Source organism: Giraffa tippelskirchi, chromosome 5, assembly GCF_054371585.1.
Source record: "Giraffa tippelskirchi isolate mGirTip1 chromosome 5, T2T-mGirTip1v1.2.pri, whole genome shotgun sequence".
NCBI classification, from domain to species: domain Eukaryota; kingdom Metazoa; phylum Chordata; class Mammalia; order Artiodactyla; family Giraffidae; genus Giraffa; species Giraffa tippelskirchi.
In genome coordinates, this window is record NC_137279.1 from 126,907,503 (window position 1) to 126,924,749 (window position 17,247).

At 35.4% G+C, this 17,247-nt stretch overlaps 1 protein-coding gene across 8 annotated transcripts in view; it reads right to left on the bottom strand.

Annotated features, from left to right (window-relative positions):
- Window positions 1-4,336: 4,336 nt before the first annotated feature.
- The window catches only part of ABCD3 (ATP binding cassette subfamily D member 3), an 84,407-nt gene continuing 71,496 nt past the window's right edge, over window positions 4,337-17,247 (bottom strand). For 4 of the 8 annotated variants that reach the window (XM_081486237.1, XM_081486230.1, XM_081486232.1 and 1 more), the window contains 7 exons: window positions 16,306-16,383; window positions 16,137-16,202; window positions 15,951-16,040; window positions 15,352-15,471; window positions 10,430-10,534; window positions 7,987-8,043; window positions 4,337-5,931 (listed from right to left, as the gene is read on the bottom strand). In XM_081486237.1, the coding sequence (XP_081342363.1) occupies window positions 5,854-5,931; window positions 7,987-8,043; window positions 10,430-10,534; window positions 15,352-15,471; window positions 15,951-16,040; window positions 16,137-16,202; window positions 16,306-16,383 (594 nt within the window). In that variant the 3' untranslated portion in view covers window positions 4,337-5,853. Of the gene's footprint in view, window positions 5,932-7,982; window positions 8,044-9,017; window positions 9,019-10,429; window positions 10,535-15,351; window positions 15,472-15,950; window positions 16,041-16,136; window positions 16,203-16,305; window positions 16,384-17,247 lie in introns of all 8 variants that reach the window. The other 4 variants (XM_081486233.1, XM_081486234.1, XM_081486235.1 and 1 more) reach the window with 3 other exon arrangements.

Sequence of the window (17,247 nt, forward strand, 5' to 3'; positions counted from 1 at the left end):
ATAAAAATAAACTCAGAATGGATTAAAGACCAAAATGTAAGACTGGATACTATAAAATACTTAGAGGAAACATAGGCAGGACACTCTGACATAAATCTCAGAAATATCTTTTCGGATCCACTTGTAAGAGTAACGAAAATAAAAACAAACATAAACAAATGGGTCCTAATTCAACTTACAAGTTTTCCTTAAAAGCAAAGGAAACCACAAACAAAATGAAAAGATAAACTATAGAATGGGAGAAAATATGTGCAAGCAATGTGACCAACAAGGGATTAATCTCCAAAATATACAAACAGTTCATGCAGCTCAGTATCAAAACAAACAACTCAATCCAAAAAATGGGCAGAAGATCCAGACAGACATTTCTCTAAAGAAGACATACCGTAAATTGAAAATATACATGCACCTCAATGTTCACTGCAGCATTATTTACAGCAGCCAAGACAGGGAAGCAACCTAAACACCCATGGACAGATGAAAGGATAAATAAAATGTGGTACATATACATAGCAGAATATTACTCAAACATAAAAAATGAAATAACACCATTTGTTACAACACAGAGATTATCATATTAAGTAAAGTAAGTCAGAGAAAGACAAATATATATCATTAATATGTGAAATCTAAAAAAATGATACAAATGAAATTATTTACAAAACCTAGACAGACTCACAGACATAGAAAAGAAACTTACAGTTACCAAAAAGGGCAGGTTGGGGGGAGAGGAATAAATCAGGAATTTGGGATCAACATATACACACTACTATACATAAAATAGATAATTACTAAGGACCAGCTGGTCTAGGTTTTGTAATCAGACAATTTAGGACTCAAATTGTTGGCCTGCCATTTACTTTTTATATAAGCCCAATAATTTACTTTGTGCTATGAGTCTTAACTTACCTTCTGGGGATCATTATAACCATCTTATAGTATAGTTGTCAAATAAACAATAAACATGTAGATCTGGCAAATTTTAAGAGTCTACTTTGATATTTAAACATTCATCTAATAAAGGACTCATATTCAGAATATATATAAATCTCTAACATTAATAGGACAATTCATAAAAGAGGTCCAAAGATTTAAAAGGTCCCTTCAAAAAAGAGGATATCCAAATGGAAACATGAAGAGTTCAACCTTGTTACTGGTCAGTAAAATGCAAAATGAAACCATGATGATTTACTGTTGATGGCTAAAAATACATAAATAAAAGAAAAAAAGGAAACATTGATAATACCAAGGACTGGGAAAACTGAGATTCTCATACACTTCCAGTGGGAGTGTCAAAACGGCACTTGAGTGAACAGTTTGGTGGTAGTGTATGTACCAAAGCTGAATACATTACATTCCAAAAATGAATACATATGTGCACCAAAAGACATGCATAAGGTTTATAGGAACTATTTGTAACAGCTCCAAAGAGAAAGCACAATGCCTATTGATGGTAAGATTAATGAAGTGTCATCTATTCATATAATTAAATATTACACAGCAAGTAAAAGTGAAGGCACTACTGCCACATCTAAAATGTATCAGTCATTTCCACAAGGTTCAGGGAAAGAAAACACATACAAAGGATATTCAATTACATATGAAGCTCAAAAACAGGTAACCAAATTTATAAGTCTGAATAAAATGGTTTTTACAGTCATGATCAAATGAAGACATGAAGGTGGCTTTGAAGTATGACGTCTTATTTCTTGATCTGGGCAGGGGTGGTAATGACCATGCTGCTGCTGCTAAGTCGCTTCAGTCGTGTCCGCCTCTGTGCGACCCCATAGACAGCAGCCCACCAGGCTCCTCCGTCCCTGGCATTCTCCAGGCAAGAATACTGGAGTGGGTTGCCATTTCCTTCTCCAATGCATGCATGGTAAGTCGCCTCAGTCGTGTCCAACTCTGTGTGACCCTATGGACAGCAGCCCACCAGGCTCTTCCATCCACAGGATTCTCCAGGCAAGAATACTGGAGTGGGTTGTCATTTCCTTCTCCAATGAGCATGAAAACTTTCTAAAACTTCAATGAGCCTAAGATTTATGGGCTTTTCTGTTTACATATTATATTGCAATAAAGTGTTTACAAATTTTTTTAAATGATTTAACTATATGTGGTGGGTGTGACAGGAATACAGGTAGTAGGGAATGCCTGAAACTGATAAATTAAGAAACAGTTATGTAACACACTATCTAAAAAACAAAAACCACCACAAAGCAATTAGAAGTTAAAAATGGTTGCCCTCAGGGTATGGGGAGGGACTGTTATTCATTAATTTCTGGTACTAGAATTTATTAAGTGACATGCATGTTTACAGGTTAGAGCATTTCAATTCTTCACCAAGGAAAAATCACTGACATAGGGAAAAATGTAAACAGTTTCCTACAGTTAACAATGCTAACGTCCATCCACTAGGGGAAGAAAATTCATTCTGCTTTTAGGCAAATTATGATTTTAAACATCAAATTTAAAAGTTCAAAAATTATATAAGGAAATGACAGATGTTATAACATCACCACAGTTTTAAGTCAAATGCTAATCATTAAGGAGGGTGGGGTGAAGGGTGGCAGGATTTATCATCCCCAAATACCCACTTTGCAATAAGGACTAGTTTGAGTTAAAGGCACTTAAAACAGCAGGTGCAGGTCACTCTGACTCTCCCCTTTCTCTTCCTAAAAACAGGAGGTAAAACCCCCATAGACAAGATGTCCTTCCTACACCAGAAGGAAAATAACAGTCTTATCAAGGGCAGGATGTTGAGGCTGAGAGAATTCTAAACAAACTTTATTAAAATAATGCTTACCTTCCTCTAGCCTCTCCATAGTTACTTTTCCACAGTCACCTCTCTTTGCAGCATCATCGGCTTTAGTTTTGCCACTTCTTTGGGGCTTCCTTTCCTTATAAGGGCTCCAGTAAAACTTAAATAAATGTGTCTGTTTTTCATCTGTTAATCTGTCTTATGCCAACTTAATTCTTAGGCCCAGCCTAAGAATTTTACCTCAAAGAAGGTAGAGATAAACTTTTACCTCCCCTATAGGGCAAACCCCAGGTACATGCTCTTCTGTTAGCGCACAGCATACAATGCTAGTTGTTTACATCCCTGTTTTCTCACATAAAAATAGAAGCCTGCTATGAGAACCAAGTGATAAACTTGATATGCAGTGTTGCTCATGGATGAAAGTCCTTATTTTTAGCTTCAGTTAGTTCAGTTCAGTCGCTCAGTCATGTCTGACTGCTTGCGACCCCATGGACTGCAGCACACTAGGCCTCCCTGTCCATCACCACCTCCCGGAGTTTGTTTACCAAACTCATGTCCATTGAGTCGGTGATGCCATCCAACCATCTCACCCTCTGTTGTCCCTTTCTCCTGCCTTCAATCTTTCCCAGCATCAGGGTCTTTTCAAATGAGTCAGCTCTTTGCATCAGGTGGCCAAAGTATTAGAGTTTCAGCTTCAGCATCAGTCCTTCCAATGAATATTCAGGATTAATTTCCTTTAGGATTGACTGGTTTGAGCTCCTTGTAGTCCAAGGGACTCTCAAGAGTCTTCTCCAACACCACAGTTCAGAAGCATCAGTTCTTTGGTGCTCAGCTTTCTTTATAATCCAACTCTCACATCCATACACGACTACTGGAACAACCATAGCTTTGACTAGATGGACCTTTGTTGGCAAAGTAATGTCTCTGCTTTTTAATATGCTGTCTAGGTTGGTCATAGCTTTTCTCCCAAGGAGCAAGCGTCTTTTAATTTCATGGCTGCAGTCACCATATGCAGTGATTTTGGAGCCTCAAAAAATAAAGTCTTTCACTGTTTCCACTGTTTCCCCATCTATCTGCAGATTAAACTGCCATTTATTTCCCAGTGCAGTCTATGGATGATGCTAACAGGAATTATGTGGAAAAAGTTGTCCCATGGTCAATCACATCCTGGAAACACTGGATTCCTTTATTGTAAGCCTTCCTAGGACTATCAAGTTAATGTACACGGTGATTCTCCAGGGAAGGGATCTTCTTTCACACCTCAAATGATGAGGCAATTTTTAATTTATAGGGAAGAAAAAATCAAGGAGAAATATTTTTTTTGATTGTAAGAGGAATAACGGGGCAGTTAGGAAAATACTTCTATTAGTAGGTTTAGGGTAACTTAGAAATCTGATAATCTGAAATTTCCCCCATGTCATAAAATCTTCCCTAGGACTGATATGATCTTTCAAGGTCCCCTGACTATTTGGTAGCATTTATGAAGTACACCTAAGGTTTTTTCATGATTTTTCTAAAAAAGGAATTCATTTCAATAAAACCACATTTGACAAAACTTTTTAAAAATGAGACACTGGGTGCCAAAAAGGGCTTCTGAATTTTTATTTTTGTATTTTTCAAGTCAAGACTGTATGAATTCTGTATGAACTATCTAGGATTTATATACCAGAATAAAAAGAATGAGCACAGATTGTATAGGATATCTGATTCTTTTTTAATCTGAACAGAAAATAAGTATAAGTATACAAGTTTGCTAAACAGAAGTTGTAAAAACTGAATGTTATGTATTATGGAATCAGTACAAGTTTTACTTCGGTAGTTGGTGATTCTTAGAGTTAATTCTGCAAAAAAACCAAAACCAGTTATGCAAAAACAAGAATATAAAAAGCCCCTTTCTGAATCCCAGTTTGATAAAACTGATTTCATATCTAGCTTATTGATAATACTCAACTGCAGTTCTCCCTGTGCAAATAATATACATAGTCATTAACGGTGGTTTGGTGAGATAAAATTGATTTCTCTTAGGATATAGTTCAATATAATAACCCAAATATAAAAAAGTTATTAAAGATTCACAAAGATAAACCAGTGCCTCAGGAAACATAATTCATCCACGTGCATAATTTTATAACATATTTCTTAAACATACAATCACGGTCAAAGACTGTGATAACATTGCATACTCAGTGCTTCCCTTCATGTAGTGCATTCTTATGGCTCATCTGGAGTTTAACACCATGTAACCACCATGCAGCTAATGAATGGGCTTCTAACATACACAAATCCACTCAATTCATGAAAAATTCTAAAAATCTTAGAAGACTTTGAGCTTGACATGTAAGCACTTTGTGTTTTAATATCCCAGTCACTGAGAAGACTAGGTGAAAACACAGTAACCCTCCCCTGTAAGCAAGACTGCACATGTACTTTCGTTGCATCATCACAAAGAACCCCCAAAACAACTAAATACTGAAGATTGTGAGGGGCATATTTATTAGTCAGGCAAAGAAAATTCAAATGGCTTTCCTGGAGTCCAATGTACCCCAAGACATATGCAAGGAATGAGGATAACTGTGGCAGCCAAAGAAATCTGCCACAGTGTCATAAATGCCATTATGCCAAGATGCACATTTGGATAAAACACTGTGATTTGTTTCCCGCTATCATGGGACACAAGAAAATGAAACTCAAGACTCTGGTTAGAACAGGACGAGTGATGACCCCAGTTTTAAATAGGGTTCTTCATTGAAGGAAAAGATAGAGCCGTAAAAGTCAAAGTAGCTGACTTCAAATGGTTTACATCCCAGGATGAATCAGGTTACACTGATTTAAGCCCAATTTAATTTAGGCAGGTTTTTAACCACAAGAATAAGGACATTCTTAGTACATATTAATAATTAAACCAACATATACACAATTAGCAATATCCTATATAATATTAAATGTTTCAATAACTTGTTCTCGATTATTTTGTACCTAATTTGTTGCTTTGTTTAAAAAAAACAAGCTCAACTTTATTTTACAATGTACTTTGTATTTCTAATTGTATTGTGTAATTATTTCATTGAAGCTGGTACAATACAGTTCTCTGGATTCTAGGAGCCAAATTCCACTGTATCTTCTGTTATCTGTTTGAATTCATAGTTGCCTCTGCCATCCATATGCAGATAGTACTGTGGGAAAGAAGGGAGAAAGAAATCAATAACTGAGAATCTTCTTTCAGTCAGGAATTTATGTAGAGGTTATCATACAAGAAAATGACTGGAAACAATCATTTTAAACCACTAAAATGTTCAGAAGTTTATACTCAGAAATGCATACCATTTTCCAAGGAAAGACTAAATGAAGAAGTCCGCTCTTTTTAAAAATAGTCACAAAATACCTCTGCTTATAGTGGATATAGCACTTTCCATTATGAGAACTAAAACACCAGACTTCCTTATTTATTTTAAAGGAACCAAATCTGGAAGCACCCCACAAATTAGAATGCTTCTGTCACTCCACAACCAAGGATCTGGTCAACAGAGGTGCAACTGCACTATGAGCAAGCCTATCAGACAGGACAGCCTCTAAAACATTTACTTTAGCTGGTTTCCCAGATCAGGTTTTTCAGAACCTCTAACTTAAGGCTTTTTGTTCATTTGTTGACTTGGCAAAGGAGGAAAAGAACCCATATAATTCATCCTACAAAGATGCTTAGGACAGCAGCTACAAAGCCTTCTGTTTTATTTAGTGGATTTTTGTTTACTGAAAAGATCTTCTTTTTTTCAGTTTTCTATATTGTTATTTTAAGCTATTTTGGACTCAACACTGCAGTTCTTTGTGTCACCCCCTCCATCACATGGTCACTGATCTGATGGTTACTTTGCTACTTGTCTACACCTCCAGAAGAGAAAAGGGGAAAGCCAAGTCCTTTCACTGTCCTATGGTTGTAATGTTTATGAACTTCTTTGAAAACACAAAGGCTTGGATATATTTTAAACTGCTTTGATATCCAGTTAGTTTTCCATTCAATTAACAAAAATGGGAAAATTATAATGTGCCATTATAAAACTATCTTTAAAAGTCAACAGCTATACACAATTTCATTAAAGTTTATTAACAACTTTCATACAGGCTATGTCTGATCCTCATGGTAATCTATGAGACAGCTGGGCAAGGATCAGTAACTCTTATTATACAAAGGAAACAATGTCAGAAACAGTGTTGCCTGAACCCAGGTATTCTGACTTCAAATTACATGATCTTCATTTAACCATCTGTACACTATCATCTGGACCATAATATTCCTGAGAGCAAAGACAGTACTCTGTATCCCTCATGACACTTAGCCCAGTATTTGGCTTTTTTTTAAAAAAAGGAGCTCAATCAGGTGTATTTTCTGGGACAAGATAGCCTTACTATGTTCCAATTTTTCTCAAACCCTTTCTTTCACCTGAAATTTCTGTATCATTTAGGAAGGAAAGGAGGAAGGAAGGTAGGAAAGAACAAGAGAAAAAAGAGAGGGAGGGAGGAAGAAAGAAAAAGAGAGAGTGAGAAAAAGCAAGTAGGGAGAAAGAAAAGAAGAAAGGAAAGAGAGAAAGAAAAAATGAACTAAGCTGGGTTTATTCTTCGAGGTTGATCATTTTACATTAGGAGATGAAAAGAACTGCTATGGCGAGAATGGCACCATGACACTGCTGGAGAACCTGAACTGCTGTAAAACTCACTGTAGTATGTTTGTAAATTAGAGTGACCACTTAATGAATTCTATTTTATTATAGTATGTGATGATAAATAGCTGACATTACAGTTTCCTCCTTGTAGTCCTGATTTCTACTAAAGCTGTCCCTAAACTTTTTGCCATCTGATCCTTCTTAAGACTCTCTTTCCTTTTGGTCAATAGAGAATGGTAAGAAAAGGCTGTGATCAGATTATGTACATTTTAGTCAGTTCATTATGTAATAGTGATTTATAAAACTGGAGAATCATTAACTGGTTCTCTAACACCTTTCCTATATAACTAGAGACTATCCATATTAATATATATTATAGCCCTCAAAATTGACAACTATAATAATATTTATAAAAATGCTATTTTATAACAATGAATTAGAATCACCTTTTCCCCTTAAATTATGTATCTATAATGGAACACACACCAAGAAATCTATAGTCATAATCACCTAAATTCATATATGAAAATAAAACAAACTCTCACTATACCATTCAATATAAGAAATACAAACCTCATGGTGTTTCCAAAGAGACTTTCTATGTGACACAGTGAAGAGGGTAATGCCAACCTAATACAAGGAAAATGATTTAGGTTTACATCAATAACACAGAGTTACAAATTAAATTAGTCTATATAATTTAAGCTGTTAAGATGACTGGCTTCAGTAGCTATAGTTAAAAATCAACTGATACCAAATGTTTAAAGTAACACAAAGTATAGGCCATCAACCACATAATAAAAACTAACAAGTATCAATACAGTCTAACAAAGAAAATAAAACTAAACTAACAGTTACTAGCTTAATTAAGTGTATTATTTTGTTTGGGCGCAAAGTATATATCCTCGCATATTTTCTATTTTATTGTGAAAAATATACGAAAAGAGCATAAGGATGGTAAAAATAGCAAAAGGTCAAAATCAGGAAAATTAAATCAATATAGTATTGCCTACAATAAATCTGTTTTTCAAATACAGTATAATCTTTACTGGAACCCCTTATTTTGGAACATGTCTTAGAATTTAGATTTTGGAAAAGCAGCATTTATCACTCCCAGAGGGTTCTGAGGTAGAATTCTGAAATTAAACACATCAATGTTTCTGCAGCAACACATTTGGACATGGACATTCAGTAAAATAAATATCAATAAAAGGGCTTAAAAATCTTCTATTAGTTCAGGCCAGCTCTGGCTACCCAGTAAGCTTGCCACAAAACAATGAAAAACCTTTTTCAGCTTTAAAAGCTTACTGGATTTTAGATTATGAATTAGGGTTTATGGACCATTCTTCAGATTTTCAAAACAACATCAAGAGATGTAGCTAGTTGCTCTGGATCAGTGATTCTCAACCAGCAAGAAGAGGCAGGATATTTTGCCCCATAGGGGACACATTTCAAGGTCTTCTGATTGTCAAAACTAACAGTGCTAGAGACATCTAATGAGATGAGATCAGAAATGTTGCCAAACATCCCACAAAGCAGGGGACAGCCTCCCACAACTAAGAATAATCCACCCCAAAATGTCAATAGGGCTGAGACTGAACAACCCTGCTCTAGGATCACTGTTTGTCAACATGGGTCTCTTGAGGCTAGGGTAACCAGGAAATCTCCACCATGAGTTCCAAATCTTATTTTCATTTTGATAATTAAAAAGAATTTGAGTAAGTATATTCTTCTTATCATTTCTATCATGAGATTTAAGTGCCCAAGTTTGTGTATACACTTCTGCTGGCACCATGTGATGACTTAAACTGGTATCATTTAAAACTTTTAATGTGTAATAAGTTCGGGTGCCAAAGGAAAGGTTATCAGACAGGTCAGAAACTGCATGACAAGTATACTGTCAGTTATTAATAAAACATATTTCAATGGTGCAACACAGATGTGATTTTTGAAAGCTTACTTCAGATATTATTCCTCTTATAATTCTAAAATAATTAGATCAGATCTCAACTGAATGAAGGCATTCTTTATTACAGAATTACTTAAGTCAAAATACATAAGCAAAATTCAAAACATAAGATCTGGACCTCATATTATATTTGGACCTCACATTAAATCCAAACCAGTAGTTTAGTTTCAGCAAAATAGTATCAAATGTCTTTCTAATGTTGCAATTTTGAAACTGTGTTTTAAAATTTATTTTGTACTTAATTTGTAAGTTTGTACTGGTTTTGTAGCTGTAAATGAGTTTTAAGTTTAAGTTCATACCTCATTTCATGTTTATCCATTTTCAAGTGCCATTAAAGTAATACAATTTATCAATCGGGGGGGCCCCACAGGAATTTTTTTCTTTTAAATGGAATCTATACACAGGAGAATTGTATATTTTATGGGGACTTGCAGCCTACAGCTAGATATAAGAGGAAATTGCATGGATCTTCTAAGTCACTAATCAAATAGAGAGTACATTATTTTATGTATAAGAAAATTCCACAAACACCTCTTAATACCTTCAAATCTGAAAATCTGTATAGACAAATGGATTAAAAAAAAAAAAGGCTTCTATACTAAAAGAAGCTTTGGTAAAATATTGACCAGGCCAGACAAAAAAAATAGATACATTAAAAGTTGCCAAATAATTAGCCATTTTTTTTAATTAAAATTTTTTTTAAATTTTCTTTATAAAAAAACAAATGATATTTAGGTAAAGCTAATGGAACAAATTAAGAAAATATCAGTTTATTAATGCTGAGGGTAGGGAATGAGATAAAAGGGGAAAAAATTTAAATATTTATTTTATATCTAACACATGGCTAAAAAGAATTACATACAGAACTCACTGACAATTTTCTCTTTTACTCGTATCTATTTATCAGTTTAAAATCTTTATTAAAGCAAGATATCTTTCTTTGATAGTAATTCTGTCACTTCATAACTTGGAATCTTCTCTTTGGATAGATATTTGGTTGGACACAGAGCAAACTGGGAGCAGGGACTGAGAATTCATCACACTTACCTTTCGACAATGACTGTAAATGTAGTCTTCCACATCCACACTAACTGCACTGGTACATTCATCCAAAATAGCAAACTGGGGCTTATGATAAAATAATCTTGCCATCTGACGTATGAAAGGAAATATTCTATATAATCAAATATCACACTATTGAATAAAATTAGTAAGCTAAAACAAATTTACTTTAAATCAAACATGCATTTATATTCCTGTAAACAAAGAAGGAAATATATTCTAACTCAAAAAATTTACTTCTCAGAAACAAAAACAACATAAAGAAACTTGATTGCTTTCATTGTCTTCCCAAGCAAAGGGAAAAATGTAACACATGGGAAATACTGTAGTAAAGCAAAAGCTCTTGACTGATATGAGATGAAGTTGAGTTTTAAATTAATATTAAAAAATTCTCTAAACAAGATTAGAGGACACACATTTTAATGAAATCTTAGAATTCAGACTATAGATGACTCAGATGCAAAAGCTGACTATTTTTAAACAGTCTGTTGCTTAAGTAATGCCAATTAACATTGAGTTGCCAATTTATATTCCTACCAATAATGTTTGAGTGCACATGTTGTATATATCCCTGTGGTCAATATTGGGCGTGCTCATTTTTAAAAGTCTATGCAAATTTTGTAAGTGAAAATTAACATCAAGACTGTTATAGCTTAACATTTCTTTGATTAGCAGGAATGCTGAACATGTTGCTGTTTATTTTCCATATGTATTTTATTTTCCAGGAATTATTTATCCTGACCCTTTGTCTAACAGATATTCCAAATTGTCACCTGCCTCCTAACACCAATCTCCATGATATAAAGTGGACACTTTCTATCCTTGCCCAATTTATCTTCTCTGCAACACTGAAGTCAGGTGACCATTCGCTCCTTGACAAAGGGAGAGTGAGACCATGGGGTTTCAAGTGTTGTAAGCTGTTTCTCAAGTTTCTTTTCCAGCATTTTCTCTTTTGCTGGACCATTAAATGTTGGGGTCGCTGAGGGTTAATTTCTAGGCCCTCTTCTCTTTTTCCTATTTTGTTTCTCTGAGTGATCTTTTCAAGTTTCATGATTTCAAATATTATTTACATTTGTAAACTCCCCAAAATATCTCTCCCACCCATACTTCTGTTCTAATTTCCAGGTTGATACATAAAAATTCCTATTTAATCTTTCTATCTGGATATCTTACAGGACTCACAGACTTTAAACATCTAAAACTCAACAGATTTTCTAGACTTCCCCCTTAACTCCATTGATCCATTTCCTCCACCCCATATTGAACACTTCAGAGCAGCTGCTCAAGCTAGAAAGCTGTCAGTCCTCCTTGGTCTTCTCTTCCCCTACCCTCATTTTTAGTCCAAGTCAGCCCTGTGATGTCTACTCACTTTCCCTCAGCTTACAGTCACGCCCTCAGCCCAGAGCACAATCTTCTCCTGCCTGGATAACCACAAATAGCCTCCTGTTTCCTCCTTTGTTTCTCTTTAATTCTCCATTGTAATCAGAGAGGATCTTCCAGAAATGTGATAATTTCATTCTTCTACTTAAAACCCTTCAATGACTTCCCATTTTGCTTAGAATAAAATCCAAACTCCTTACCATGACCTATAAGATGCTGCACAACCTTATTCCTACTCACTCTCTAACCTCAACATTCCAGCACCATCACCTCCTCTCAACGACCAGGAGACAAGGTGTCATAGACCTTAGAGGCTTAGTACATGTCACTTTCCTCGTGTCTCAAACGCCTCACTCTGCTCCTTGCATTATTCAAATTTCTGCTTAACGTCACCTTCTCAGACAAACCTACCTGATCCCTCCCAACCCAAGTGGGTCCCTTTCGTAACATCTCCATAGCTCTTCACACAGCATAAACTACGTTGTCTGTCTCTTTGTCTATCCCTTAGGCTGTAATACTCACAAAAGCCAAGACTCCATTTTAATCACTACTGCATGCCTAATGCCTGTATAGTATAGAAGACATTCAAGTATTTGATCAATGAATAACCAAAACAGCTTTCTTGGAGTTTATACCTTATTTACAAAGGGTGAGGAAGGGGAAAAAGCAAGGACAGACTATCAAGAAGTTCAGATGTGCAGAGAATGAAAGGTATAGACAACCTGGGACCTTTGGTTAAGGGAGAGTTTGGTTTTTAGATCACAGAGACCTGAAAATATCTTTCTGAAAGAGGACTAGAAGAAATTAAATATAGGTGTGTGTGTGTGTCAGGGTGGTGCAGAACTGAAGGAAAGGGATGTGATAAAGTTGGAGGAGGGAGGGTCCAAAAACACAGATGGAAACAGCCTATTTAGGCTTTCTCAAGAGGAAGGATGACATATCCTCCACAAATAGAGGAAACAGGGGTTCAGGACAGCCCAGTGCGAAGTTATTAAGAGGAGTGGTTATTTGAAAGCATTCAAATGCCCCTCCTCTGTGTTCCCAAGGAATGCTTTGCATTCCTTTGTCTCCACACTTACCACACTATATGGAAATTTTCTCATCGTGTGTCTTTCTCTCTCCTACTATGCGGTTAGCCACTTGGTATTGCAATACAAGGAGATTTTGACGAATATGAACACTGCAGTCATACTGCTGCCTGAGCTTGACAAGCCACCCACCGCCTTCTACCAGCTTTAACATTTACTAGATATCTTTGCCTGGCAAGCCACTTAACTGTTCTACAGTTCTATTCCCTCTGTGGAATGGGACTCTCATAGCTCTCATCTCACAGGACTGCTGAGAGAATGAAGTGAGATAACCTGTGTAAAGTGCTTGGCATATTGCCTATCACCTTTTAAGCACGCAATAAAAATTCGCTGTCATTTAACTGAAATAACAGCTTCTCTTTTTTCTTTAAGGAATAGGAGGTGAGTTATTCTGCTGAGAGTGGTGGGGTAATAATGGGGTAGAAAGCCTGAAAATGGTAGTTTTCATATGATTATCATGAAAAATGAGACAGAGGGACAAAAATCAGTAAAATGACTGCCAAGACATGCTGTGAGTGCCTGAAAGACTGGAAACCATGGAAGTGCGGTGGCAGCAATCCATCTTTCTCTGACTCTTTTTCCAGCGGTGCTCAGAAGCCCATGTACAAAAACGCCAAGACAAACAACTGCTCTTGCATCAGTATTTAAATAATACAAGAAAACAAAAAGTGAAAAAGGAAGTTAAGGTGAAGAGATCATTTGTTCATTTAAGAAATATCTCCTGTGTACCTCCTATGTGCCAGGTCCTGGATTATTAAGTCTGTGCTGGATAGGAAAGAAGGCAGAGTCAAAAGGGAACTGACCAATTGTAGAAAAGGAATGGGTCAATATTAAGAGAGATCTCAGTGAGTTTGAGGAACGGGAACAATTGCCAATAAGGTAAAAGAAATAATTACAAAACGGACTTAAAAAAACACTAAAAGTCTTATGAAAATGGAATCTCTGGTAAGAAGCTTTGGGCCTTTCTTCATACTTTTATAAATATTTCAACTTTTCTATCATATATACTTTTTCATTAAAAAAAAAAATCACTAAAGAGGAAGAGGAAGGATAGTGGAGCAGAGGGACTTCCCTAGTGGTCCAGCAGCTAAGACTTCACGTTCCCAATGCAGGGGGCTCAGGTTCTATCCCTGAGCAGGGAACTAGACCCCACATACCACAACTAAGAGTTGGCATGCTGCAACTTAAAAAAAAAGATCCTTCATGCTGTGACTAAAGATTCTGTTTGCCGCAACTCAGACCTCATGTAGCCAAATAAATATTAAAGAAAGAATAGTGGAGCAGAAAAGATGACTATGAGTCAAAGAAATAAAGCAGACCAATCTATAATATTATCTGGAGCAACCCTGGCTGATGGTGCTGGACCCAAATGAGTTTAATGAAGGAAAGAGACATGTCACCTAATCACTCAATGCCCAATCACTTCAAATTCTCACTCCTCCAGCCCAATATCCACTTTGAGAATGGCTGATATCTCTCTTCTGTTTATGATTTATTCATCAGTCTAGATTAATTTCACCTTATAGCAATAGCCAAATGAATCACAATATTAGGTTGGTATTAAGTTCATAAAGAATGGGTATGAATTGGGGGAAAACAACATGCAAAATATGTTCCTCACAGAGTGGGAGGTAACCATAAGACTGAATATACCCTGAAGATAGAAAGTAAGCAATTCAGCAATACGTCAACTCTTTTGCTATGTTTCCTTGGCTGCGGTTTTCTCTAATTTACACAAAGCTTACACTCCCTCCCTCCAAAATTTCTCTGGATCTGCTCAAATTATGGTACTAGTTAGAAAATGATTCTTTAAAAGTCATCCCTCTTTACAGAGTACTCCACGAATCACTCTTAATATGCTGTGTTTTATAGCCATGTTGGATTGAGGATAAGTTTAGTCAATTATAGAAAAATTAAAACAATTCCTTTTAAATGTTTCTTTATATTAGGAAATTTTTGAAATTCTAAGTAACTTTAAGTAGTAAATATTGAGCTCTGAAACAAGAATACATATAATGATAGAGGAAAAGGGCAAGAAGAGAACAAAGAATAAAAATAAAATTAACATCTCTAACACCTTCAGCTACTTTAGAGAGAACAGCCTGAGTAAGACAGAGAGATGTCCACAGGGAAAAAAGTACTAACAGGGATCTCACAACCCAACCAGGACCAATGTGCTACAAAGTTCCCCTAACTTTTAGAAAAACAGATTAATGGTATATAATTGTATCTGCATCTTTTCAAGGGAATATTTATGAATTTTTCAGAATTCTAAATTTACATGCAAATTATTCTTTTATCATATAAACTAAACTATAATCATTGATAAATAAAAAGATTAATAAAACTGTATGCCTTGATTATCAAAATGCTGGATTCTAAGAGTAGACTTCATGCAACCAGCTACACTGCAGTGCAGTGTCTTCAGAGCACACTTACCGCCATCCTTTGCTTCTCTCCACCACTTAGCACATCCATCCAGTCCTGAACACTGTCCCAGCCACCTTCACGTTCAAGGATATGACTCAACTGGACATTATCTAAGTATTCCTTCAGCACCTTTCAGCAAAATGATTAAAGATGAAATTGTGTTTAATATAAACCAACATTCTCTGTCTTGTTTTATTTTTGAAACTAGAATTGCTATAATTCTATTGCCAATATCACTAAAAAGGTACATTTCACCAAAGAATGTGAAAGGTAAACCAAAAACTCTTTACTTCCTATTTATAGTAATTTTGACAAAATAAATCTAGCAGCTTAAAAAGAATAACATTATTGTGCACAATTAAGGGATGAGGACAATGAGGAAACAAATAATAGTGTAAAGATGACATTAAACATTCAACAGTCATATTTAAGCAAAATGGTTAACATCTTATCACAACCTGGAAAGTTATAATTAATGATAAAGTTTTAGAAAGTCTCTACAAAAGGTTAGGATTAACCACTTGGCATCTAAAATACTTTAATTGATTAAGATAAAGACTCTGAAATGGAGTGTTTTCAGTAAGTCTAGTATATAAACATTTCCTTACGAGGTCAGAAATCCCCTTCTTTTTCTGATCTTCCTTTCCATCTGGATATATCACTTGGTCTCGAAGTGTCCCCAGGGTCATATAAGGTCTCTGATAGTAAAAAAGCAAAACTCATTAGAAGTAAATTTATTAAAAACAAAAGATCTTTAAACCAAAGATTATAAAATAGCTCAAGCAAGGTCTTACCTGAGGAACATAAAATAACTTTCCTCTCTCAGGTTTAGTTAGACGTCCTCCAAAAAGAGGCCATAACTATAAAGCAAAGGAGGAAGAGGAACAGTTGTAAACTTCACAATGTGGTATAGATGATACAGCAAAGTAAGACGGCAAAATCCTAAGGCCAGTTTTTACTTACTTCACCAAGGACACGGAAAAGTGAACTCTTTCCACAGCCGTTTGGACCACAGATTAGAACATTGGCCCCAGATCGAACCTGAAAAAAAATTAGTCTATGAATTAATTAAATAGAATATACACACAATGAACATTTCCTTAGAGTTAAATAAGCTAATGATAAGCTTTCCATTTTGTCTACAGATGTGATATTAGATAGAGGCAGTGGAGGGTATGGATGAAGAGGCCTTTTATTTTTGTTTACTTTCCATTTTTACTTAGTCACTTCTCTTCCTCACTTAAAAACCACTATTGATTGATATCAACTTAAATCTCAATCAGAATACAAAGAGCTAAAGCTTGAATTCTTGAGAACAGCAATTATGTATATACATAACCTTTTTTTTTTAATGCAGTTGTACTATATATACTACTCTATAACTTGTTATTATTTAACAATATATCACAGATGTTCTTCCAGGTCAGTATATTCAGATTCTCCTCATTCTTTCCTTTATGCCTGCACTGTATTCCATAGTAAGGGTGTTATCAAAATTTATCTAAATACTCTCCTTTTGTTAAGTATTTAGGTCATCTGCATTTTGTTTGCTTTTTAATAATACTTCATTGAAACTCCAAGTCAGCAAGCAAATTGATACACTAGTGAGAAATATTTCTATAGATCAGATTCTTAGAAATTATAAGTTGCATCGAAGTGTATGTATATTATAAATATTTATAAGTTCACCAGATTGTTCTGCAAGAATGTAAAGATGGAAGTTAAATGCAAAAATGTCAAGAGGGATTGAGTTCTAAGTTTATATAATGTGAGTTAATCAAACCTGTGATGAATCAAAAACCCTGGGTCATAATTCTAGCCTTCACAGCAATGGAGCACAGCAGGAAAGAAGACATCAGAGAGAGATGAGTTACCCTAGCTGCAGAACCTGCCTTGTTAAAAACT